This window comes from Amblyomma mixtum, chromosome 1, assembly GCF_055824585.1.
Source record: "Amblyomma mixtum isolate Tamu chromosome 1, ASM5582458v1, whole genome shotgun sequence".
Classification (NCBI taxonomy): Eukaryota; Metazoa; Arthropoda; class Arachnida; order Ixodida; family Ixodidae; genus Amblyomma; species Amblyomma mixtum.
In genome coordinates this window covers 187159346-187186785 of record NC_143012.1, presented here as the reverse complement: position 1 = coordinate 187186785, position 27440 = coordinate 187159346, and the positions used below count along the sequence as shown (strand labels likewise).

The following is a 27440-nucleotide window of genomic DNA, read 5'->3' as shown; positions in this document are numbered from 1 at the left end:
TAATCTAAATTAAGGACAGCACATTGAGCTACGGAAAGAAAAATGACAGGTGTAATTTTAAAAGACACGAAGAGGAAATTGTGGGTCAGAGAACAAACGAGGGTTAATGACAACCTAGTTGAAATTGAGGAAGAAATGGGCACGAACAGGGCATGTACTCTGATGGGAAGATAACGGATGGTTGTTAAAGGCAATAGACTGGATTCCAGGGGAAGGCAAGCATAGCAGTTGATGGCAGGAAATCAGGTGGCCAAATAAGATTTCAAGTTTGCAGGGATAAGACTGTCGCGAATCGGGGTGACGCGTCCCCGACGGCTGAAGCGAACGCTTTTGCGTGCAGGTTCGAAGAAAAGAACAAACGAGTCAAACAAAACAAAACAAAGCCGTGTTTATACTTTAAAGGAAAGGAGCCAATAAAAGAAACGAAAACACCAAGGAAAACACACTAGAAATGTGTACAACACTACGGATAAAAAGGAGAGAGTTCACCGGATACAAAGCGTCCCAGGTGGAGTGGGATTACTTGCAGGTAGCACAGACGTGGGTTGTCGACTTGCGATGCGTCGCTGGCGTTGTGTCTAGGGAAGCGGTGGTAGAGCACCAGAAGGTGAGGAACGGAGATGGACACGGGAGACACTCACGAACTCCTGTCAGCCGCCCCCAAGAACTGGGAAGCTGCAGCAGGAAAACCGTAGCCAGGCCCCGTCGACGGCGTTCCGATACACCTTAGGCCTATGCAGCCCATCCAAGGAATCCGTGGCAGCAAAGTGGTGATCGCAGTAGGCCTGCGTCGTTGATTCAAGGGGAGTCCATGGCAGCACAGACCCGAAGTCTGACGGCTGCCACCTCCACGCTTGAAAGAGGCTCAATGATCTTGCATCGATGATCCAAGGGAAGTCACTGGCAGCTCGGACCCAGCGTCTGACAGCTGCCACTTCCACGCTTGAATGACCAGACTTGTGGTGCGGTGTCTCCCTCTACACCTCGGTTTGCTGACACGTAGCTCTACGCTCCTCGTGCCGGCCTCGCGCACACCACTCGCACGCGCACAATCGCAATGCGGGGCTGGCACGCACGGCGCTCCGCTGTCCGACGCACCACTGCCGACACGCCGCGTTCAAAAAATCCTCGACAGTCACGTGTGCACATCACAAAGACGCTGATATATGAGGCCTTTCTCCTACAGTGGACGTGGTAAGGCTGATGATGGCGATGATAAATGGGAATGGAAAAGTATAGTAGCTATCTCACTTTTTTGGAGGCACTCGAATTGTGCTCTGAGTAAAGGGATGATGGACAGGTTTAAAGGTGGGAGTGAGAATGAACATGGTGGGACATCATACAGTACACTGGCTTCTTTTTCATTTGCCTCCAGTGAAATGTAGTCACCGTGGCTGGAATTCGATCATACGCCGTCATGCTCATCACAATTTTATGAAGCACTTAGGCAACCTGGGGTAATTTGCTCTTGAATTGAATTTCTCCAAGCTACATTACTGCAGTTTTTTAGAGCTTCTGCATTGTCTTGTATGTATGGCATTTTTTAGCGTACTATCTGAACCTGACCAGTATAGTGTTTGCAGTTTCTCGAAAGCGTTGCACATTGTTCTGCAGTTCTGCTGTTCAAAGCTTTGAAGCTAATTGATGCTGCTTTTTAATGTGTCCAAACAAATCCTGAGTTCAATTTAATTGAATGGATTCTTGACGCAGGAAAATGGCCGCCACCAAGTGGAAATCCGTCGCAGCATACGCAGCTGACTTGGCCAGTGTTGAACCACAGCTGCCTGCAGCCAGTCAGCTGGCCAGGCGACTGCGCTCACTCCGTTCGCCATCCACCAACACCCACTTCAGCCTGCCGCTGAACTGCACCGTCGTAAGGCATTTCAGACTATCGTGATGTATTATTACATTGGGACTGGCATCTTTGGCTTGGTGGATGTTGAGGATCTATGCATGCACTTGACCCCAATTGACATGCCTAGGGGTTTGCAAGTGTCCAGGGAATGAACGGTTTTGTATATCTGATCTGAAATGACTGGCGACTATGACGATTTTAGTTTCGATGCCTGGCCGTCACCATCTTACTTTGCTGGTGGCGCCCCCTATGAGCCATGCCTTAAAGCTAGCACCGGCGCCATCTTGGTCTGTGCATACGGAGGCGATGCAACGGCTAGTGTGCGATGCTTGGGAACGCTGCCCAGCAGCCTAGTGTTTTGCAGTGTTCCGTAACTGAGAATACAGCTGGTTTTGTTTAAGTGAGGCAACAAGCCACATGTATTAGGTAAGAGATCTTCAGTGCTGCGCGGTGGAAGCGTACGCCCGGAGTGGCGCCAAAGGGCCGCGCTCCGCTTACTACCGAGGTGCCTGTGTTTTATTTTTAATGGAGCCCATATTTCGAGTTATAAACTGGAACTGTGCACACAAGCATACAGCAGAGTAATTGCATGCACAGCTACTGATCACGAGATGCAGGCATGCTATGGCTCACTGCAGTACACCTGCATTGCGCAGTGCTGCCTGTTTCATGTATATATCTTCCGATGGCGCCCATCACGACTTAACAGTGAGTTACCGTCATATCGCATGAAGAAATTTGAAGTTAAGCAGGTCAAGTTGCATGCGTGTTGTTTGCTGTTGTTTTTGGGCTTGCCATCTTGACCTGGTGGATGTAAAGTCATATGTCGTGCCTTTTACTTCCTGGATGATGTCGTGATGTCGTGGGCTGCTGATTTGTCTCATCCATCTCGTGGTATTGAATATGTGCTGATGGTCGTTTTTGCATCTAATTCTGATGAAGTCTGGTCGTTCTGAGCAGCAGCCGCAGAAAGCGTCGCATTTAACGGACGTTAGGGAGAAATGAGCATTGGGATTGGGCACGGGACTCAGGTTACGAACGTTTGAGTGTACTGTGGGAACGATCACTAGTGCCGAGATGTTGTCTTGTCTAGGAACTTGTTGCTATATTCACTGCAGGATCCTCTTTCTTTAATTACTTTTTTCCAGATGGATAATAATACACACGTCCGCTGAAAGTCGTCTAATTGTTGGACAGTGTAAGGGACCGTTAGTGTACGCGGGGTCATCGGAACGCGGCTGGGAGCGCTCAAAGCGAAGCGTCTCCTTTCTCGGAACGCGGCCGCTCGCGAACGCGCCAGGAAGTACGGGTGTTCCCCACCCCGCGGTACCGATTCGCGCACGTACTGGCACGAATGTGTATTTGTTTGTTTTTATGTTCATTTAGTGGTAGGGAGGGTGGTTTACCTTGTTGAAGCCGGAGGGCTGGCCATGCCCTTGAAGAACCAATCATGTTAAGAGCACAACATGATTGGAAGCTACGAAATGTGGGCCGGGCCTTTAGGGCTTTAAAACCGGGCCCCGGAGCCGGAAGCGGGGTTCTGCGCTAAGGTGAGATGCTACGCATCTTCGGCTATGCCGAGTAGGGGCCTCCCCTAGTGTTAGCCAGTTCCGCCTTTTGGTTGTTTGTCTCTTTGCCGTTGTATCTAACTTGTATATTCTGTAAATATTTGTATATAAATCTTCAGTTATTGCCTTTTTTATCCCTGCATCTCAACTGATCACAAGACCGTCTCTGATGGGGCACCCCTGGTGCGAAGAAATAAGCTTCAGTCTTCGAGTTACCAACCGTCTCTGGCGGGGCACCTCTGGTGCAAAGAAGAAGAAGAAGAACCTGATCTTTACTGACAGCATCAAGCAGTGGCCAGAAGTTTGCAGTGCCCACATTGCTATTGAAAAGTACAAATGCACTTCAGGACCTGCCCACAATGTGTTAAAGTCTTGATGCGGCACCGCCACGATACGACTGATAATCAGGTCATATTTAACACATACCGGAGGTAAATTTACAATCGCTTTTACGACTTGGTCTCGGTAATTTCATGGTGAGGAAAACAATTTGTGAAACAATGCACGACATGATGAAAGCAGAACAACCACTTGTCCTGCGCTTTTATCCCACGTTCAATATCTGCACCGGAGTGCCCTCTGCGCGCCTACCATCCACGACATGGGTTGAACATATCCGATAGTTCGTAATTGGTATGAAGATTTTCCCATACGTAAGAAGTCTACTGGCAATTTAATTGCAGGTCACTGAGAAAGCGGCGTAGCAGAAACATATCACAACCACATCGGGACTGTCTTTGCATGCTTCCCAAATGCGCTGTCGGTGATCCGCTTCTGATTTCTTTGATTACTTGTGCAGCCTGTGATCACGTGGTGTTGTTCCGATGATGCTGCAACCGTGAACGGCATTGATTAAGGGGTACAAAAATTTAAAACGGCAAAAACCCGATGAAAAAGGCTGCTCTGCAATGCATAAAATGCGTGAGTGCACAGCCCACTCGAGACTGGCAACAATGGATCGGCGGAAACGGAAATGGCTGTTGACGCCCAATGCATGGGGCTAGAGAGTATTTTCCTCCTCCCCGGCTTGCCTTCAGTAAAATGGTGTTTACTCCGTCTCACAAGCTGTTTGCAGCACCGTCAAAAGTAGAGCTCTCTTGTCTAATCAGGGCTGCAGGGTCACAGCAAATACTCCCTCAAATATCTGAGTAGTCTAGGGCTATTTTTGACTGAAATTCTTAAAGTTTAGAGAGCATTTCAATTTGACGTGAAATTAATAGTCAAAACCCACATGGGCACAGCTCTGCGGAGGCCTGTTGCGAGGTGGTGAGGCACCGTTTTTTGGCAACGTGGCATCACCCAAGTTGACTGTGTCGCCCGTGTCGCCTGGGGGCCATCCATCGATTGTGCACAGCTTCCCCAGGCTGGCGAAGCTTTAAACATTCTTGAAGCGCTTCGGATCAAGTGTGGAGGCAGTTCAAGACTGAACTCGATCATCATGAGGACTCTGAAACTCACCCAGGTGAGCAAGCGAACACCCTACCAGTGGACAACGCCGACAGAGAAGGCGGACCGAGTGTTGTCACCGAATAAGCGTTCTTGTGGAACAGCCTGTGAGTGGACAAGGAAGCTGAACAATTTTGACCTGAGCATGTTACAAAGGGTGGTGCACAGCTTGTTCCAGAAAGGGGAAATACCAGCGGTTGCCAAGGTGATGCGTGCAGTGTTTCAAAGAGAATGACACACTACCTACCGTTTTCACTGTGACGATGCAAAAGATGCTGAAGAAGTTTACAGGAAACACTCTGTCAATGCAGTGGTGTTGAAGCAACGCACATTGTGCAGTGTTGCCGCCAGTGCCTGCGTCACATAGTGGAGCTGCGACGCCACGGTATGCAAATTTTTTTCACTGACAAAACGTGGGTGAACGCCGGCATCACACATAGTGTGACTATCCAGTCTGCGCATGAAGCACGTCGATCTGGACTGCTGACTGCTCTTCAAAACTCCAGTGGCGAAGGCAGCAGACTTATCGTGACTCATTGCGGCAGTGAAAGTGGTTTCGTCGAAGGCGCAGCAAAAGCCTTCTGAGCTAAGAAAAGCTCAGGCGGCTACCACGAGCAAATGAACAGGGATCACCCCAAAAAGTGGTTCACCCAGAAACTACGCTCACAACTACCACCAGACCGTGTTATAGTCATGGATAATGTCCCATATCATTCTGTGAAGCAGGCAGGATAAAGTGCTGTGCATGAGTACTGTCAAAAAAAAAAAGGACAAACAGTCTTGGCTGTCTGGAAAAGGTGTAGCGTGAAGCAGCGACATGGTGAAGGTGGAGCTCATGAAGCTTGTCGGCAGCACAAATGCAGGAGGGGACCGATACTGTGTGGACTGCATTGCTGAAGCTGCTGGTCGCCTCGTTGTGCCAACTGAACCCGATGAGCTTGTTCGGAGCGACGTCAAGGGTTTCGTGGCGAGTGGCAATAACACGTTAAATAAAGCCTCTGGTTTGGCGAGGCATCATGCAAGTGACTGGTGACAAGTGGAAGAGCTATGTGGAGCACGTTCTCAAACAGGAAGATGTGGTGAGGAAACTGAACCACATCATAGACGATGTTGTTGACGGAGGGCCGGCTATTGTTGTCAACCTGGAGGGCACAACAACCAGCACTGCTGGTCTGAGTTGTGTTGAGGACGATGAGATGTGAACCCCCGCAATGGGTTAACGCGATTCTTTACTTGTGTGCATACAAGTTGGGATCATTCATTTCTGTCGCATTGAAAATCATAACAAGATGAGCTATGGCAGATGCTGCAGTGGAGTGCTCCGGACTAATTTTGACTGCTTATGCATTGAGAATTGCACAGCACATGAGCTTGTTTTGCATTTCACTTCCATCGACATATGACTGCCCTTACCTGTATTCGACCCAGCTTCCCTAGGCAGTGGCCACACTGAAGTAAATACATCCCCTTTAGCTACCCTTTAATGCTAAAGAAAACTTAATAATTTTCGCAGTAAACTATTTTGGAATGGGTTATTTTTAGACTTCAGAAAGGCCTTTTGTCCAATTGAGCATGATTATTTTGTTCCCTAAACTCCTTTTCTATGAAATTCAAGGACTGGCACTTTGGTTGATCTGCACCTATTTAGGGGGGGATGTGGTAATTGAAACTATTTTTGTATGAATTGTAACCAAATTTGGCATGTGTGTGTAATTTTTTGTTGATTTCAGAACTGCATCTTATTTTAACCCAGCTGTTAGAGTTGCTTAGTAATTACAGAGAACACCCTCGTAAAGTCATTTCCTGAGTGCTAAAAAGTTAAGAACAAATACTCAAGTTTTTAATGTCAGCGTGTTCAAAAAATTGCTGAGTCTCAGCTTGGCTAAGCCTGGGGAATGCGAAGCATATTAGTGGCTAGGCTTGGTAATACATGGCTTTCCTTGGTTGAATACTTGGTCATTTTAATACAACCACTAGAAGCCTTCGTCGTGGGGGAAGACAACGGCATGGCTACAGCAGAACGCCGACTAACCCCGAGACGCGCGTTGGGTGAGCGCCTGGATTGCCACGGAAGCCGCGTCTGCCTGCCCGGTGGAGCGAGCATTTCACCTACACCGAGTGTGAACGCGCGTTCGAAATGCGCGGGTGTGACGGCTAGGGGTCCCACGGCGACGGCGCGAGGTGGAGGCCGGCTCTCTCATCCGATGTCACGTGGTGTGACGTCACGGTGTCACGTGGGGGTCCCACGGCGACGGCGTGAGTGGTAGCTCTAGCAATATGCTTCGCATAAAAACCCTGTGTGGTGCAATAAAATTGTCAGTTTTTTTCTTTTACACTACCAGTATACTCATGGAAGCATGCATACTTGCATGAAAGCTTTTCTTACAAAAGTAACTTTCAAAATCTATTGCATATGCGCATATAAAACATCTCGGGATTTATGAGCAGCAAGCAGTATCATTCCACCGTCTTTCAATCCGAAATGCTGTAGGGATGGCTGATAGCAGTGGCAAAAAAGTTCATTCCTTTCTGGCCTCATTTATCGCCTCCAGTTCTCTTGCTTTTGGGCAGAGGAATATAACATTGGAACTAGCGAAAGCTCTGTTCTCTCCTCTTCATGGTGATACGAAGAAGCTAGTACTTTGTTGATGGAAACCTACAGAACCTTTGATGCACCAAGACCATGAGAACAATGATTCGCTTACAATTTTCGATAACCTTACATAAAAAACGTGATTTTTTAAATTTTACTGCACATCTCACTATAATAACGAGACAAGTGACCCGAGGAGTACGACAAAAATGGAAAAATGAGTTTTGGCAAATTGATCCATTCATTTGTCATGTCCGCCCTTGACTCAAAGGTTGCAGTACTTGGGCCTCGATGGATATCATTCCCAATTTAATATAAAGCAGTTTTATCATGGGCACCGCAATCTTCAGATTGTGGTGTTTATTTATTTATTTATTTATTTATTTATTTATTTATTTATACAGAATACCCCTAAAGGCCCTCGAGAGGGTATTACATAGGAAGGGGGGGGGGGGGGCACAGGCAATTGAACAGAATAAAAAAAAAACAAAAAAAACCCACAAATATAAAACAAACAACAAAAGCACAAATAAGACACTTTGGATGACATAAGTAAGCAAAAGAATCAATCAGAAGCACAAATACTTTGCATGACATATAAGTAAGCAAAAGAATCAAAAGAATGGCAGCGCGGCAAAGAACGAAGATTACTGCAGTATTAAAATTATACAAACAGAACACTAATACAATGAATCTTTTTAGTAACAAACCCTGCAAAAAAGGAAGCCATGAACAAATAAAATAACAATGTATGCGAAGAGTTAAGCAGTAGTTATTGAAGATATAAGTTTAAAATATTTATCAGGATCAGTGGTGGTTGCGATATGTGAAGGCAGAGTGTTCCAGTCAGATATTGTGCGTGGTAAGAATGAATGCGCATAGATAAATGTTCTGCACGTGAAACGTCTAACTTTAAAGGGATGATCGCGGCGGTCAAAAATCGAAGGAGGCAAAGAAAAAAAGTCGTTATGAAGTGATGGATGATGATAAAGTTTATGAAAAAGTGATAGTCGTGCAATTTTACGGCGGAGACATAAATCCTGGAGACCTGCGCGTTTCTTTAAGGCTGTGACGCTGGTGTTACGTGAATAATCGGAGTAAATAAAATGAACGGCACGGTTCTGCAATGATTCAATGTTATTTATTAGGTAAGATTGGTAAGGGTCCCAAATAGCCGAGGCATATTCAATTTTAGGTCGAATTAGAGTGGTATAGGCATGAGCACGGAGGTGAGGAGGAGCATGCTTTAGGTTATGTTTTAAGAGACCTAAGAGACCTAATGACCGATTAGCAGATGCAAGCATAAGGTTAATATGGTGGTTCCATGCTAAGTCTGAATGAAGGTAAGTCCTAAGTACTTATACGTGGTGACTAGCTCGAGTGAGCTATTATTTAAGGAGTATGCTGTTTGAATTCGAGACATTCGGTTCGTAAAAGACATCAATTTAGTTTTTGAATGATTAAGTTGCATAAGCCAGGTTGAGCACCATGCTGTTACTGAATCCAGGTCAGATTGAAGGGATTGGCAATCGGTGTTAGAATAAATTTTGCGATAAATTACACAATCATCAGCAAGAAGTCTGATATGGGAAGAAATGGAATCCAGTAAATCGTTGATAAAAATTCGGAAAAGTAAGGGGCCAAGCACACTTCCTTGTGGGACGCCAGAGTGTACTTGGCTGAAAGACAAATTGTGGTTATTGACAGTTGTAAATTGAGACCTGGAAAAGAGAAAATCTTTAATCCATGCAATGACAAGAGGGTGAATATTAAGCAGTGCTAGTTTCATTAATAACCGGTTGTGAGGTACTCCGTCGAAAGCTTTAGAAAAATCAAGAAATATGGAGTCTACTTGAATGCCAGCATCAATCGATGAATGTATGTCTTGAATGAATCCGGCAAGTTGCGTTTCGCATGAGTAGCCTTTACGGAACCCATGTTGATATTTAAAGATAATGTTATGTTCTTCAAGATAGTTAATTACCTGCGAGTGAATTACGTGTTCAAGAAGTTTGCAAACAGTGCTAGTTAATGAAATCGGTCGGTAATTTAGTGGTGAGGAACGATCGCCAGACTTGAAAATTGGCACAACTTTAGCTAGGCGCCAGTCCAGCGGAATCGCGCCTGATGATAGAGATTGTGAAAAAATAGCGGACAAGATGCGATGAATACCATCAGATGAATTTTTGAGTATTTTGTTATTAAAGCCAAGGTGATCTGATGCTGATGTTGTTTTAAGCTTCCCTAGTAAGGATAAGATACCGGTCTCACTGATAAATATTTCGGACATTGATGTATTAGAAGTGCTGACAGAAATAGGAGGTAGAGGGAGATCTTCACGGGTAAAAACGGATGTGAATGCGTTATTGAAAAGTTCGGCGCATTCGGCCACTGGAACACTGCTGCCTTCAGCGTTGGTAAGAGTAATGTCAGGATGATTAGCGGGGTTTATTATCTGCCAGAACTTCCGTGGATTGTTTGTTAGCATTGCCGGTAGATCGTGTGTGAAGAAGTGCCTACGTGCAGATATCAGCTCAGACTGATATTCCTTATCACATAGTTTGTACCGTTGCCAAGATTCGGAGTGTCTGTTCTTGTCGGCTTGTCTGTAAAGGCGCTTTTTCTTGTTATTAAGGCGACGTAGATGCCTATTAATGTATAGGTTGGAAACGGCCGCCATTGAATATGTGCGATCGCATTTGCAGTGAACAGCTGCAGCTTTTCAAACTGTGCAATGTCAGTTAGCCGTTAATGTGCGATGTCGGTGCACGTTGAGTTCCAGGTGGTCGAAATTTTCCGGAGCCCTCCACTACAGTGTCCCTCATAACCCGAGTCGTTGTGGGGCGTTAAACCTCGTGAAACTCTTTGTGGTCCTTAGTCAGGCCCAGCCCAACAATGCAACTGAACAGTACTGCATATTGGGCGAGTTGGTTGACATACATCTTGCAAAATTTTAGCACGAAAAACACGGACAGAAAGAGTAGACAACACGAGCACTCGTGTCGTCTACTCTTTTTGTCGGTGTTTTTCGTGCTAAAATTTTGCAAAATGCAACTCAGCCGTAGCCGTCCATTATCGGGCACCGCCCAACAAACTTTTCCACGGTTGAATTGCATGCTTTTTTTCCTTTGCTGCGCAGGATTTGCCATCTTATAGACAATTAGTGATTTCATTTTTCTAGTGTTTGTGTTTTTGTAAACTAGATGGCAGCACAAGTGCTTTGGGGCTTTTGTATGTGCGAGCGTTCTGTGGGTGTTTAGGCAGCGCCACTGGAAGAACAACATGGCCACATTTTCGTCGAGTGCTTTCTATGGCAAAAATTGCAAAGCTTTCAGCGAAAGTGACAATGATTTCTGTGAGGAAGACAACTATGTGCCTCCATCAGATGATGACGACAGCGATTCCACGGAATTAAGTGGTGGTAGCGATGACAACGATTGCGCTGGAGACGGTGGCTTTGGTGACACACAAGCATGAATTGGTGGAGGAAGCTGTTTTTCGGGTGTCTGGAATCATAAACAGCTTCAGTTTGATGAGAATGCAGAAGCTAAGAGAGGGCCTAAAAGAGCAGTGTTAAGATCGGGGAACACGGACCTGGGAAGAATTAGTACCAGGCGTGAGTCATCGTGAACAAAGATGCGGTGAGGGCTGGCGACAGTGGCAGCAGTGGCAGAAGCAGAGGCGGCGGCGCCGCCGTCAAGTGGCCGAGTCTGCCCTCGGGCCGCCGGACGGAGTGGTGCTGCGCAAGGTCAAGCTGTTGCTGTTGATTGAAAGGCGCCTGTGTCCCCGACAGAGATCTCATGTTTTGGACATCCGGCGGAGAAGCACGAGGACGTTCATTCACCTGCTGGGAGACTGCAGGAAACTTCTTTCCTACGAAGACAACGAACAGAAGACTTGCCGCAGAGGTCAGATTGACGCATCAGTGTTTGATGACTCTGTCTTCCCCTTCCCATCGACCGAGCTGCGAGAGCGAGAAAGCCCAGCACTGCCCCCTGTCGTGGGTGGTACCACCAGTGTCCACGTCTGCCCACCTGATTGGTCATCATTCTCCGTACTTTATTCCTCAGTCAGGGATCTGGGGAATACAAACCCTATTTAACGGGATGTTGTTTTGTGACCAGAGCACTCCCATCTCGACTGTAAATATGTAAAATAAACCTTCTGTACAGTTTCCTCCATATCGGAGTTCACCACCATTCTTCGGAGCCGGGACCTGCGGGACTGAACGAGTCAGTCATCTCCACGCCCCCTCCGTCTTCAGCACTGGTGGCACAGATGGGATTGAAGCGCAATCCCCAACAGCAGTGACACCTTCACTACCGCCAGAACTTCAGCAAACAGTGGAGTTATCGTGCTAACTCATGCAGAAAAGGCACATAGAATACATACACGCCACATACTGTCCAATACACTTAGTTGAAAGTACACGCTTCATCTGTTTCCGCTCTGTGCATGTGTTTTCTGTATCAGCGCAATATCTCCTCTGTGAAGCATCAACTAGCCTCTCTCTCTTGCCTTGTTTCAGCAAACAGCTGGTCGATAATGTGAGGACCCATGCTAAAAAGCGAGGCTCATCTGCATGTTTGAATGGCCAGGAAAGGCTGGATGGCAGGGTTCACTTTGTATATAAGCTCCCTGGCTGAAGCAGCAGATAATGCATGGTTTGCAGTGACCAAAAAAAACTAAGGGATCAGGAAAAAAAAGTGCTTTTCTGCAAAAACATGCCTTAAGACATGCAAAAACATGCAAAAACACGCCTTAAGAAAACTGGACTGCACCTTGGGGAATGCTTTGAACGATTCTACACGGTGCCAAAATACTGTTGAGAGCGTTGGGCAGGTACAAAAATAAACTTTCGCTCGAATAAGTGTTTTTGCAGAGTTGCGATTTTCTCCCACAGCACAGAAAATGGTCAAAATAGTTCCAGACCAGAATGGCCATGAAGCAGGTAATAGTTTTAAAAGTTTCAGACCGAAAAGATATAATAGCATTATTAATGCTATCGCCATCGCTGCCATGCGACGGCAGCAGTGGCGTAGAGATAGAACATCTGCCTCGCGTGCAAGAGGACCGGGGTTCGAATCCCAGTGCCGCACAGTTCTCCACTGGGTTAAAAAAAAAGAAAAACTCCACATGTTGATGGAATTTCATAACCAGGCGTGGGGCTGCGGCCTGATCTTGGTGACCAGAGCCAAGAACGCACTTCCTCACCAGAGCAGAATTTGGCCACCGTGGTGTAGCGCTTGGCCACAACCTTCTATGAATAAGCCAATTAACCCTCAGTCCCGAGTGGCTGCGGAGCAACTGACCGGAGCGGCGGTCAGACCTGTGACGCAGCAGAGGGTGATTGTTTGTAATTGTACGTAAGAGGGTACTTGCTCTATGTACGCGTTCGTTAGATTCGTTCACAATGAAGGAACTCTGGTAAAACTTAACAACTGGTTTAATTGGCCGAATGGTAAAATAAGAAAACGTTACAGAGATTGGAAGCAAGACCTCTCCGTTGAGCGTCTCACAAAGCACTGCTCTTCGATGCCGAGCCGAGTCCTCTTTTCTCCACCGCTCCCGCCTCTCCGACCTTGGATAGTAGAATTCCCGGAAAGCCTGCCGCCCGGTTCAGGGACGGCCACGGGATCCCCTTTCGGGCGCCTGCCGCCTGGTCGGCTCGCGCGCACACACGCACACACAGGCGCGCACACACATGTACAAGGGTCCTTGACCGAGGAAATCGCTTGTCGAATGGCGCCGCGTCTTGTACCCCTTTTCGTCTCCGACAGAGGGTGCTAAGAATCTCTGGCTCCGGACAGGCTGCCATCGAAAGCTGAACCTGGCAACGTTTAACACAAGAACCTTATCCAGTGAGGCTAGCTTAGCAGTACTGTTGGAGGAATTGGCGGGTATTAAGTGGGATGTCATAGGGCTTAGTGAGGTTTGGAGGACAGATGAGGCGTATACAGTACTAAAGGGCGGGCACATACTGTGCTATTGGGGATTAGCACAGAGACGAGAACTAGGCGTGGGATTCCTCATCAATCAGGATATAGCTGGCAACATAGACGAGTTTTATAGTATTAATGAAAGGGTGGCAGCTATCTTAATTAGACTTAATAAGAGGTACAAGCTGAAGGGGGTGCAGGCCTACATGCCTAAATCTAGACATGATAACCAGATTGTTCAAAGCATCTATTAAGATCGGAGTTGGCATTGAACGAAGTGAAATCACAGTACACTGTACTAATGGGTGGTTTCAATGCGAAGGTACAAGAGAAGCAGGCCCGCGACCAGGCGGTAGGTGACTATGGCATAGGTTCCGGGAATTGCAGAGGAGAGTTATTAGTAGAGTTCGCAGATAGAAATAAATTATAGTTCATTTCTACCTGCTTTCACCAGTGAGAAAACAAGAAGTGGACATGGAAGAGCCCCAATGTTGAGGCTAAAAATCCAATAGACGATTGCATTGTAGAGGATGTGGAGGTTCTCGGAAGGGTCCGTTGTAGCGACCACAGAATAGTAAGGTCTCGTATTAACCTAGATTTGAAAAGGCAGCGGAGGAAACTAGTAAAGCAGAAGGCCATTAACGAGTTAGCGGTAGGAGGGAAAGTAGAGGAATACAGAATTTCGCTGTAGAACAGATTTTTCGCTTTAACTGAGGAAGATGACCGTAATGTTGAAACAGTTGTAACGACGAAGAATTTCCTGTTCAGGCGAAGACGACGACGAACTTCTGACCGTTGTGTTGAGCGGCATTGCCATCACTTTGTGTGTGTGCTCTCGGTGCTCGACCTCTGTGTCTACGAGGCCTGTTTCTCTGTGTCTACCCAGTACCCATCTTACACAGTGAACGATAATCTCTCAGCAGTCATTACGGAGTGCGTCGTAGAAGTAGGCAGTGGGAGGGTTCGCCAGGATACTGGCAAGCTGTATCAGGAGACGAAAGATCTGATTAAGAAGCGGCAAAGCATGAGGATGTCTAACTCCATAGACAGAATAGAACTAGTAGAGCTGTCGAAGTTAATAAATAAGCGCAAGGTAGCCGACATAAAGGAGTGTAACATGGAGAAATAGAAAATCGAGCATGCTCTAAAGAATGGAGGTAGCCTGAAAGCAATGAAGAGAAAATTAGGCATAGGTAAAAACTAGGGGTGTGCGAATATTCGAAATTTTCGAATATAATTCGAATATTATATTTTTAGTATTCGTATTCGATTCGAAATCCAAGAATTCATGTTCTTTCGAATATTCGACCCGACGCGAATATTCGTACCCAGCCGAATATTCTATTGCGATCTCCGGCGTTCATTTCGGTCCGCAAGTCCTATCAACAGATTCATAACAATATAGCGGCGCCCAGAGCAGTTTTGGGCCATGCAGTAGCTGACTGTGCTGGTCAGCTTCTTTGTGGCTATACCTGCGAAGCTGGTATAGTAAGAGCTGTGCAAGAAAAATACCTCGCAATACGTGCCAGTTCAGTGCCAAGTGCATTTTTGTGTGTGAAGAAGTGGCTTCAGCTAGAAGGGAACTAACTACTTCTGCCTGACCATGTGGAGCAGCCGATTTTCCTTCACGGCAACCTTTTATGTTCATCCCAGCAACGCGCTTTTGTGCTGATGCAAACTAGCCTTAATCAATGCTGTGTACTAGCCATCTTCTCTGATATTTCCACTCTTCCGAATAATGTTCGAGACTTTGATAGTTTTTGTGCAGCCACATGCATCTTTTGTGTTCATTTCATCACTGTTAGTTGAACTGTGATGTCCTTGGGTGCTCAAATAATGTTTTGTAGTGGTTAAATGCGTCTGTCCTTGATTATTCGATATTCGATTCGATATTCGGAACCAAGTATTCGTATTCGATTCGTATTCGAAAAATTTGATATTTGCACACCCCTAGTAAAAACCAGATGTATGCGCTAAGAGGCAAAGAGGTGATGTCATTAGCAATAAGGATAAAATAGTTAAAGTAGCCGAAGAGTTTTACACAGATCTATACAGTAGCGAATGTAATCAGAACATTATTGAGAGAGCCATGTAGAGCACAGCAATGGGAGATCCCGCCAGTAATGAAGCAGGAAGTGAAGAAAGCCTTGGGAGCAATGCAGAGGGGGAAAGCAGCTGGTGAGGATCAGATAACAGCAAATTTTTTAAAGGACGAAGGAGAGATTGTGCTACAAAAACTAGCCATCCTGTATACGCAATGCCTTGTGACCTCGAGAGTACCAGAAGCTTGGAAGAACGCTAACATTATCCTAATTCATAAGAAAGGAGACGTCAAGGACTTGAAGAATTACAGACTGATGAGCTTACTGTCCGTTGCCTACAAGGTATTTACTAAGGTAATCACTAATAGAGTCAAGACAACCTTAGACTTCAATCAGCCAAGTGATTAGGCAGGCTTTCTTAAAGGATACTCGACAATAGACCACATTCACGCAATCAGTCAAGTGGTAGAGAAATGCGCAGAATATAACCAACCCCTATATATCGCCTTCATTGATTACGAGAAAGTATTTGACTCGGGGGAAAACCCCAGCTGTCATGCAGGCATTGTGGAATCACAGTGTAGAAGAATGTTATGTGAAAATATTGGAAGATACCTATAACAATTGCAGAGCTACCATAGTTCTCCATAAAGTCAGCAATAAAATTCAAACAAGCAAAGACAGGCAAGCAGACATGATTTTGCCAATGCTATTCACCGCCTGTTTACAGGAGGTATTTCGCGGGGCTTGAAATGGGAACAGTTGGGGATAAGAGTTAATGCAGAATACCTAGGTAATCTGCGATTCGCTGATGACATTACCTTGCTAATTCACTGAGATGTACTGCAAATCATGATGAATGAGTTAGACAGGCACAGCAGATTACTGGGTTTAAAAATTAACAAGCAGAAAACCAAAGTTGTGTTCAACAGCCTTGCAAGGGAACAGCAGTTCGCAACTGGCAGCAAGGTGCTGGAAGTGGTAAGGAAATATGTCTACTTAGGGCAGGTAGTGACCGCAGATCCGGATCATGAGAGGGAAATAACTAGAAGAATAAGAATGGGGTGGACCGCATATGGCAGGTTCTCTCAGATCATGAATGGTAGCTTACCAATATCCCTCAAGAGAAAAGTATACAACAGCTGTGTCTTACCGGTACTCACCTATGGGGCAGAAACGTGGAGGTTAACAAAGAGGGTTAAGCTTAAGTTAAGGACAACACAGCGAGCTATGGAAAGAAAAATGATAGATGTAATGTCAAGAGAATGGAAGTGGGCAGAGTGGGTTAGGGAACAAACGCGGGTTAATGACATCCTAGTTGAAATCAAGAGGAAGAAATGGGCTTGGGCAGGGCATGTAATGCGAAAGCAAGATAATTGCTGGTCCTTAAGGGTAACGGAGTGGATTCCAAGAGAAGGCAAGCATAGCAGGGGGTGAATGAGGTTTCGAAGTGTGTGTGGATACTGTGGCCATAACTGGCGAAGGACAGGGTTAATTGGAGGGACATGGGAGAGGTCTTTGCCCTGCAGTGGGCGTAGTCAGGCTGATGATGACATATAGCACTTAGCACAGATGTTATTTTGTACACTGGTGATACCAGTGTGTTTTACTGTGGCAGCCATATAGTCTTTTTTCCAACAATAATTTTTCCCACAATAATCCTTAATCCCTTGGGTAAAAATGCCTGTCACTTCTAGCCTTCACCTTCGAAAGGCCTCCTCCCACCAGAAGCTCCCTCAGCACCACAACAAAAAACGTACCATTGAAATTCAACTCAAAGATGCAATGGGGAAGGCGGTCATTGTAAAAGGGAAATGTTCAACCAGTACTGCTAAAGCAAATGTGTCGTATCTCATCTTATGATCGCCTGTGCATGTGAGCGAACGTTAAAGAACCCCAGGTGGTTGTAAATAACATAGAGTCCTTCACTGTGGCGCCTATGTCTCTTCTTTCTTTCAACTCCCCCTTCATCCTTTCCCTCACTGCACGGCTCAGATATCTAGGTTTAAAGTTCTTTCTCTCGTGAACTACATCAAACTTACACACGCCACGGCCGGACTCGAGTGGGTGGGGCGTACGGCTTCTTATGGCCTGCACACTTGTGGTGAACAGAGCTTTGCTCTGCGAATTGTGCTCTCTGCCGCTGCTAGGGTCGTGACGACTCTACCCTTCCAGACGTTAACTCGTCCCGCCCACTCGTTTGTGTAGTGACAGGGCTGCACACCTGGATTCGTGCATTCGCTTGTCTCGTAATGAGGAAAAACAAAACGTGGAGGGTTGCTCTACTTCATGACGACTGACAAGACACATATCTTCTTTGATATATTGAGAGCTAAAAAAACATGCAAAAGAGAAATCGCCCTCCAATTTCCAGACACCAAGGAGAGCATAGGGCATGTATTGTGGCTTTCGATAGTAGGTTGGTTGGTTTATGGGGTTTAACATTCCAAAGCGACTTAGGCTGAGAGACGCCGTAGTGGAGGGCTCCGGAAATTTCGACCACCTGGGGCTCTTTAACGTGCACTGACATCGCACAGTACACGGGCCTCTAGAATTTCTCCTCCAAAGAAATGCAACCGCCACGGCCGGGATCGAACCCGTGTCTTTCGGGTCAGCAGCCTAGCACCATAACCACTGAGCCACCGCGGCGGCCTTTCAATAGTAGGAACGGACTTCTATCAACTTATTTACACTGCTGATCTTTCATAGCATGTACGGATTGTAGGCCATTCGCCAGTGATCGTACAGGCCGGAATGGCAGACGCTGAAGCCGGGCGCCAAAGAATACAGATTCAGCATTCAAAAGCTTTGTGCTGGCTTTTCACGTCCTCTATCATATTTGTCCGAATTTTCTGATGTGGTATGGCGTATTGATAGTGCAGAATAATATTAACGACTCATTTCTTAACACATAAGTTGAGGTTAGGTGTGCTGGCACAGATTGCCAGAGAGATCATTCTGAATATCAGGAGCTGCAGTACGTGTCTGGAGAGGTGGGCCGAGGATACTTTTAAGAAATTTTAAAAGCCTTTTTTTTTTTTGTTTTGTGCTCCATAGGTATTTACTTGTAGGATATGCATAATTCCCCATCGAATGAGGGAAGTATTCCTTTTATATGTTTATTAAAAGAGATTCGGACTATTGCCAAGCAGCAGTTGAGTTATCTTCTATGTTTTCGTCGTTTGGTTAACTGCGTGGCATGTGTTATGATATAATTATTGCTCTGCCTCATTACCATTTTGTGCACATGCATCGTAAGCATAACAAGATAAAAGTGAATCTCTAGGTTTGTGTGGAGCTGCATGCTGCAGAAAATTGGCATTTCTTTTATTGTGCGGCCAGGTTTTTTCGACATAATGTTTGCGAATGCATTTATTCAGCGAGGCTCACCAAAATGGTAATGACGAGGCTGCAGAAAGGCACAGAACCGTATAACTCGCAAGCAGTTTTCGCTTTCTAGAATACAGTGTTTCAGGTTTCAAATGGCTGGGCCAAAGAACAAGGGGACATGCTATGTACTCAAGTGATCACGAAGTATTAAGTGGGGACCAGTGCGGTAAGGTGCTCATGTTACTGCCTTAAATAGTGCGCATACTGCAAATAAATTTTTTTTACAGTGAAGCTCTGCAGGTTTATTTTCTTTGACAGCATGAAGTATGGTCTGCTTATTTGTTGGCGTGCCTAAAAGATTTAGATTTCAAGTTCACTTGCTAGTACCGAACATTCAATTCTTCAAGCCTTTCATGCACTGTGTTCCTCCGGAGGAATTTAGCGTCACTTTGTGCCAAAGTTTTTCGCATGTTCAGCGAGGAACAACAAAGGCTGACGCTGCTTCGTGGGATGATTATATTACATTTGGGCCCCTAATATACCAGTAGCGGCAGATGTGATCATGGGGTGCTCCGTGCACTTCCCAAGTTTGATACATCTCACTGGAGAGTATAAACCTAATTGTCGTCGTATTCCTGCTTGTAAATGGTTAAAAAATCACAACTTAGTGAAGGCATAAAACATGTACAGGCCTACGTCCTCAGGCATACCAGCGTTCTTGTTGCCGAGCTAATCTGCAATGCACCGAAAATGCAATCACACAACAAAAGCACCAAGGCACTTCTTACACAGGTGGCTGGTCTGCACGTGGAGGTAGGGCACGGTAACTGCACCATGATCGTGCAGCGCGAGGGGACAGGAAACCCCCCCCCCCCCGTGTGAAGGTCGTTCAAAGTGCGCATTGCTGCTGCTCTGTACTCCGTTTCATACATAGCAGTCAACGCTGCAGAGGTTGCTGAAGTAGTGCGTCTGCGAAGCTATTTTACTCCGCCACGTATCATTCGTTCTTCTCGAAACTCCGGTCATTGTTTGGACGAATACAAAGAGCAGCATAAAACGATGTAGTAGCATTGAAAATCACGGTCGAAGCTGTGAGGCGCTCAGTGTTCGGGCTCTCTGGCTATAATTTTCACGGAGTGTGAACTACTTTTTGGGCGCGGATTTAGTAGAAGCCATTTGCCAACCGCGTATCACACCGCCACGTGTACTTTTTGCTTCTCGAAATCTCGACGAGTCGCAGGACGAAAATGTGGCGAGAGGTAAAATGAAGTCCGGGAGGCCAGTCCGGCCAGTCGTGGCCGGAGTCCAGCCAGTCGCGGCACCTAAGATTTGTCGCTACGAAATATGTTTGTGTTCGTCTTGGCTGTACGGCGAACTACTTTTTGCGTGCGGACTTAGCCTGCGCGAACAGGCACGCTAGCTTTGGCAGCGTTGTCTGCTATGTATCCAATCTGGGCGTTCACATGCATGCTTATTGTAATACAGTGTAGAGGAGAGACTGTTACTGCGCCTTTCCTCATAACCAGTTTTCATTTCCCTTTGACTGGCACTCCTTTGTCATGCTTTGTGCTGGCTGCCTTGTGGAACAGCACTGCAGCAACTCTGCTGGGGACATGTCAGCCCTGTTCACAGCTGCTTGCTGGTCCACCATCTCTGATCGCAGTGCTGGTCCAATCCGACTGCCACATGTCCTGTGGTGCTGCATCTGTTGCCAGTGCTGAACGAGTGCTTCTACCGCGTGGGCATCAAGGCCTTCGAGGTTGCACCGGGCAGGATCGCCCTCACTCTCCACTTCATGCCCGGCTGGACACCCGATCAGCACACCCAGGCCGTACTGCTGCACTGCCTCCTGACCAGGCACTGCTGTGTTGAGGTGCGTGGCTTCAAGCTAGTCTTTGCCCTCTGATCCAAACGGCGTCCACCGTAACAAATTTTTGTGCCTCAGGTGGTGTGAACACTGCACTGTTTCATACTGCTGCATGTGAGTGGCATGGCTTTTAAGACCTCCAGCGTGTTAACCCTTTGTGCAGACACATGTCCCACTTCCTTCAAATGCCAGGAAAAGGGAAACGGTGCCCCTGCGTACCATACCGTATTTTTCGGTGTATAAGACGCGGCTTTTTTTCAAAAATCTTGTTGATGCGTCCTATACAAGGGTGCGTCTTATACGCTAAATTTTCCTTTTTTTGCGAGTTCAGAAATTACTCAGGCTCTTGTTCAAGTTTTTTCACCGAAAAAGTATCACTACCAATGACGCGGTTGTAACACGGTTAATACTTCAATTCGTGGACCGCCATGAGCCACTTTTTTTAAGTGAACTTTATCATGAAACGACGGGGATGACGACTTCCTGGATCACAAACACGCACAGTTTCAGAGGCCCCAAGCAAAAGTAATGTGAAATGCCAAAAGATGGCGACAAACACGCTTCTCGCCATTGTCAGGACAAGCCAAGACAAGCCGGCGTTCTTTTTTAGCCACCCTTTGCAACTTTCTTTGCTCCGTGTATGTAGTGAGAAGAGAATGTGTCAGCCGCGTTGCCTCCAGAAATGGGCGAAATTTTTGATAGCACATTCGAAGATGAAGACTTCGAAGGTTTTAAGTAGAAATAAAATGTTGTTATGGACATATGGGAGAGCTCTTTCGTTCTTTCTTTTTTCTAAAACGTGGGCGGGTATGGCGTGAGTGTTGCCTTTTTCGATCACTTAGCGTTTGCTTAAGAATTTCTCACCGGTACGGTGAATTTCGTGATGGTCATGCAAGCGTGTTTAATTAAGCTTCACTAGCCTAACTGGCTAAATTGGGGTGCGTCTTATACACGGGTGCGTCTTATATACCAACTTTTTCAATGACAGCCTGCATATATGGCATGTGCGTCTTATACAGGGGTGCGTCTTATACACCGGAAAATGCGGTATGCTTGCATGCTGAATTCTTCAGAACTGTCATAGAAGCCATTCAGTGTGTTTTATCTTTCACCAGTGTGCCTCCTTGGTGTTCAGTGTGGATTCCAAGAGAAGGTAAACGTAGCAGGGGTCGGCAGAAAGTTAGGTGGACGGATGAGATTAAGAAGTTTGCGGGAATACGGTGGCCACAACTGGCAAAGGACAGGGTTAATTGGAGAGACATGGGAGAGGCCTTTGCCCTGCGGTGGGCGTAGTCAGGATGATGATGTGTTTGTACAAGTGAAGGTTCACAGTTTGGCACACTGAGTTAAGAATATGAACCTTATTTTAGGTCTTTTTACAAAGTCGTTGGTACAGCTGTATACCCGTTTCTTTCTGCAAAACCAGTTTGCTAGAAACAGTAGTAGCAGTAGATGTGATGGCATTCAGCTCCTGTAGTCATTTTGGGAGAAATTTTACCATTTCTAAACATGTCAGACATGCACACAACACGGCTTGTGCTTTATAAAAGGTTAAAGCGATACCAAGGACAAATTTGTGTGTGCCTGTGATGGTAAAACTACAGGGCTCTAATGACAAAGGAGCCACTTCCACGGGAAACGGAGCTTTTTTAAGTTAGGAAAGATCAGAAAGTGAAATACAGATATGGCCATCTGTGGCTATTTTCACAAGGGAGCTGCAGTGGTTTCAGGAGTTTTTTTGTTTGTGCCTGGATCTCTGAGGCTTAGTTACATCAGTTTTCATGTCATGACACTGATCACAGAGTCCCTTGCAAGTTTTAAGAGTATCCTCTTGCTCGATCGCTTGTGGTGTCTAGACTTGCAATTCCAGGCGAGGAAGAAGCATCCCATGCATTGTGTGTGTGGAAAAGGCATTGAAATAAGAAAGGAAAAGCAAACCTGGGCATAGCGCACCTTCGAGACTGTGTGAGAAAATGGACAAGTCATGGTTTTGTTAAGTGTCTCCAGGCGACACCCCTAAGCTAGCAAAAGGAGTTTTCCTGAAATTTACCATTGTCTCACACATTGAATTTGTGGAAAACTGGACAGCTGTCGTGCTCAAAGAAACACAGTCGTACCACTATTAAAAAAAGTGTCAAGCTTTCCTGTTCATCTGCATCGTCATGACAAGGAAATTGAGCCTTTAGCTTTGCTATCATAACGGACGACACACTCTAAAATTAGGCCCACGCATGCTCTGCTGTCATCAAGGTCTACAAGTGGCTCGGGAAGGAGGCACTTTCATATGCACAGCTGACTTACATCAGTGACTGTGCAGCACTCCATTTAAAAAGTAGATATCTACTTCATGAGGTGTAGCTCAGCAATTGCACATGTACTAAGTGGATTTTCTGAGCGACTTCATATGGGAGAATTGTCTGTGCTGGAATTGGAAACCTTCTAAAGCACCATGCAATACAGGGTTATCTCTGAGGACGCGCAGCGTTCGTCATCAAGTCAACGTCAGAAATGGTGTACATACTCAGTTCTACGCTACAAAATGTCACACTAATTCACCTCCGGAAAGTTGATGTTGTAGCTTTCAGGGAAGTGGAACCGAAAGAATGGGCTTCTTCTGCTGCCGCTGTGCATTGCCTCCCAATATCGCAGTTGCGTCAGTCCTTGTAGGCTAACACCACCTAGTGCAGTCGATCCCAGATATATCAAATTATTGCCTGTATCGAACAGTTGTAAAATCACCTTTGGGATCTCATGCAAAAGTATTGCAAATTTGTTTGCGTTTATCGAACATCTGTGCACCCCATATTTGATATATCGAACTCCGTGCGGTGCCGCGCCCCTGCAAGTGCGCTTCTCCCAGTACACCCCACCCTGGAAGTGGGCTTCCTCCATTAGTGTGTGCTCCTGCAAACTGGCTTCTCCTAATGGGGTTCATGATCCGAAATATGTCGCGCGCGGCATTGGCCTTGGACAGCGCGGAGCTGCACAAGTAAAAGTCACGTAATGGGAACTTTGCAGGGGCGTTACGAGCTGGGTAGCAGCATTCCACTGCTGCCACCAGTTCTTACGGCTCGAGTAGCACGATCAGTTATTGTGATGTAGGGTAGTGTGGTTGGGCCGGAGAAGGGACAAGGATGGATGGAAGTTGACATTTGAGAACGAAAACACCAGCAGGTTTACTCACACTTTGAAGAAACGTATTTACATTCTGAAGAAAGAGAGTCAGCATTTCAGAGTTCATAGCGTCGAGTGACTGGATGAGCCTTTTGGGCAGGGCCCACAGCTTTTGTTCTCACTTAGGGTGCTTGTTGAATACCCTAAGGCTCCGCCCCTTCTCAAGGCAGTGGCCAATTCAACACGAGGCACAGATCGGAAGAGTTGCACAGCACATAGCACGCGGAGGCACCGAGGGAATTGGCGAGGAGGATTCGGAGGTCCGCTGTTACTTCGCCCCAAGCTGTACGTGCCCATCCAAACACAGGTGCAGCGCTGTGGTCACAACCTTGGCGGGCTGTCTCCGCTCGGGAGGGCTCTTGTCAGACACGGTCAATTACTGGAAGACACCGTTCCCTTTTTCCCCTGTCATCTGTCCATTGTCTGTCGCGTCTTGCAGGGAACCAAAGGGAAGATCGTTTGCACCGAGCCGAGCGGGGGAAGAACTCCACAAGCTGCTTCCCAGCCAGTCATCCTTTATTTGGTGGGGTCATCGCGGCATCAAACGACCTGTCGAAATTTCCGTTGCTGTTGCCGCCACCGTGGTCATCCCGGTCGATGGAATCTGCGCCTTAATCCTCTACGGCTGGTGTGCATCCCGTACTTTAATATGAGAGGGAACAAACTTTTTTCGACTTTTTTGGTGTGTGAAAGGAAATAGGAATGGCCATAGGGGTACAGTAATAGGTGCATGTAAGGAGCTGGGAAGAGAGAAACCATGCTGGCTGCAGGCCTGCAGGCGCCCAATTTCTACATGCTTGTTGGCTGACTCCTCTGTAGCCAAAACAAGTGACATTAGCTAGCCATCGCCAATGTTTTGGCCATTTTTGCTGTTCCTGCTGTCAGTGCTGCTTGCGAATGTGACTGGTGTGGTACTGATTTCGGTGCGGTGGCTGTTCTCTTTGCTTTGTTCGTGAGGCCACTGTCAGTTCGCTTGTGACTTGTGTGGTGCCATGTCTTTTCTTTTCGCTTTGGTCTCATGTTTGGGAGCCATGAACGTGGAAAAACCTAAGAATATAGACTTGTCAACTAATGCGGACATCATTCGATGGGTGGAGGCTGACGAGAAAAAAGTCGTTGGTCACCGATGCATTCGGAATTCCTCACAACGCGCAGAGTACAATCCTGAAGAACAAAGCCGACATGAAGTTGAAGGCAGTGTAATCCAGTCACCCCGGAGCGTGTCGTAAGCGTGCTCCGACCTACAGCAAGGTCAAGAAAGCTTTGTACGGCTGGTTCTTAGAGACACGTGCCAGGAACATCGATGTCAAGGGCCTGATGCTCGTGGAAAAAGCGAAATGTGCAAGCCGTTGCGAATCATGCTGATGCTGAGATTGTGGCTGACATCATTGATACTGAGGAAGCGGACCCGAGCAGTGGTGAACATTCTGGCGAAGAGACCCAGCCGCCATGCACTGTGGCTAAACTTGCATCCGCATTCAGAGTCATTCATCGCTGCTTTGCCGCAATGGAAGGCACTGGACTTTCACATTTGGGTACTATCAACAAGCTTGAGAGCAGCTTAATGAACTTTATTGTGCAGAAGAAGAGGCAAGCTAAGCTCACGGACTTCTTTCTCGCAAAATGAAGTGCAGTGGTCGTGCCGCTGTGCTTCCGTTTTTTGTGCAGTTTGGAGGAGCAAATCGGTGAGTTTCCACTTGCCGCGATCCCGAGGAATATGTCCGAGATGTGCGCAATTTTGTAATAAGCATCTAATAGGTGTAATTTATATTTCGAATTATCACTATATCGAAAGTTTTCGTTATCCTCTTCGAGTTTGATACATCCGGGATCGACTGTATACCACTTGCCCCACCTCTTTGTGGATAACAAAGGACTATGTCATCATACATGCATTCTGTAATAAGGCCTGCAATTAAAGAGACAGTCGCGCACAGTGCTCTTTGCGTTTGAAATGTGCCCGTTCGTCATGTGTGCTGTGGGCTGTTTCTGAACAGAAGAACTTGTGGGACACTTGCCCGGCTATTCGTGGTGATGCGAGAGCGTAGAGCCTCATTGTGTGGCCCTTGTTACTACACATTACACACAGCAATGTTCTCGTTTTTAGAAGAGTGTGGTAAGGCGCTAGTTGGTATGACAGTATAAGAACAGTAAATAACTGAACAAAAAGGATGGGACAAGAGGGAAGACGCACACGGGACATGCACAAATTAGCAACTGGTTTATTGCACGAACGCCTCATTCCTTCAGCAACAGAGCGCATGCACACTAACCTCTGTTATGCTCCTATGTTCTCGGCGCGCGCATGCGCCGCGGTTGTGGTCAGACGCGTCACGTTGGCGACACTGCGAACGGGCTGAAATTCTGCCCCTATACTCCAGCTGCGTCGACGCGAAACAGCACCGAGCGACAAGCGGCGCGCATGCGCAGAATTTCATTCGTCTGGCCTGCTGCCTCTGAGTAGCGGCTACGTGCTCCGCAGACGGCGCGCGCGGTGCATTCTGGGTTCGTGGCTTCGACGCGCTCGGCGCAGAATAGGCACGTTTCGTTTCGATGCCAGCACCGTCAGAGCACGCCGAAGATGTCGGTGGTCAAGTGGCGTCGGAGTAGAGGGTCGCGCTTTGGCCAGTGTGACGTGGCAGTGCCGCGCGCGCGCATAATGTCGAAGAAGAGAGCAAGCTGACGTCACAACGGAGAGGCTGACGTCACACCATCTGTTAGGCGCGGCGGCTGCTCCTCAAGGAGCAGGGGGTCCACGGACCACGCGACGAGAGGTTAGACCTGGCGTAGTATTGCTCTCGCAATGAAACCGTAATCATCTCGTCAATCCGAGAAATTCCAACTCCTTGTGGTACAACTACATGGACGCCTCACTAACACATTTGTCAGGCCCTAATCTCGTGATTTTCAATGCTTCAAGAATTTCTAACCCTTTTAAATATTGACCACAATGATAAATCTACACAGGTGGCAAGGGAGGTTTTAGCATCTTTTAAGCCTGCATTTACCATGAATTTTACCATTGAATTTCCTGAAAACTCTTGTTTCCAATTCTTAGATTTTGGGGTTGTTTTTTTAATGACCCTGACCACCTCTGCTGGGCGAACATGCCTTGATCAAAAAAGGCACTGTAGCCCTTTGACTCGTGACATTCGAAGCTGGTTAAGAGGGTTGTTGCATCAACCTGCCTCAGGGCATCGCTAGCCAAGACCTGTCCACATAAGGTTCAGGTTAGCTTTGGTGCTCAAGTTGATTGCCTTCGGTCTACTGGTTTCAGGCAGTTGCTGAGTCCCTGCTGAAGTCTTTACTCCCCAACTCAACGCCTCCAGGGCGGATACACAGGAGAGGCGTAAGTGTGAAGTTATACCCTGTGGTCACAGGGTCTCGCACGGCCTGAAGAGGGTTGGTGGGAAATTCGGGGCAGAGGTCTTTTTTTTCTGCGCCTTGCAAACTGTCGCGTTTGTGAAGTTTAGCGAGGAAAGATAAACAAAAGAAGGTTGAGTGTGGCACTAACCACAGGAACAGGTTTGTGCATTGTAGATCGAAAGTAATATATGAAAGTAATATATGCGATTCCACTCCGCGATGGCAAGGTGTATGTCGGGCAAACCGGCCGCTGCATCAGC

The 27440-nt window shown here is 46.7% G+C and overlaps 1 protein-coding gene across 3 annotated transcripts in view; it reads left to right on the top strand.

Moving 5' to 3' along the window:
- The window catches only part of LOC149370255 (uncharacterized), an 80280-nt gene that overhangs the window by 19565 nt on the left and 33275 nt on the right, over positions 1 to 27440 (top strand). For 2 of the 3 annotated variants that reach the window (XM_089560767.1, XM_089560755.1), the window contains exons 2-3: positions 1711 to 1873; positions 20437 to 20646. In XM_089560767.1, the coding sequence (XP_089416893.1) occupies positions 1715 to 1873; positions 20437 to 20646 (369 nt within the window). In that variant the 5' untranslated portion in view covers positions 1711 to 1714. The remainder of the gene's footprint in view (positions 1 to 1710; positions 1874 to 20436; positions 20647 to 27440) is intronic. The other variant, XM_089560763.1, reaches the window with a different exon arrangement.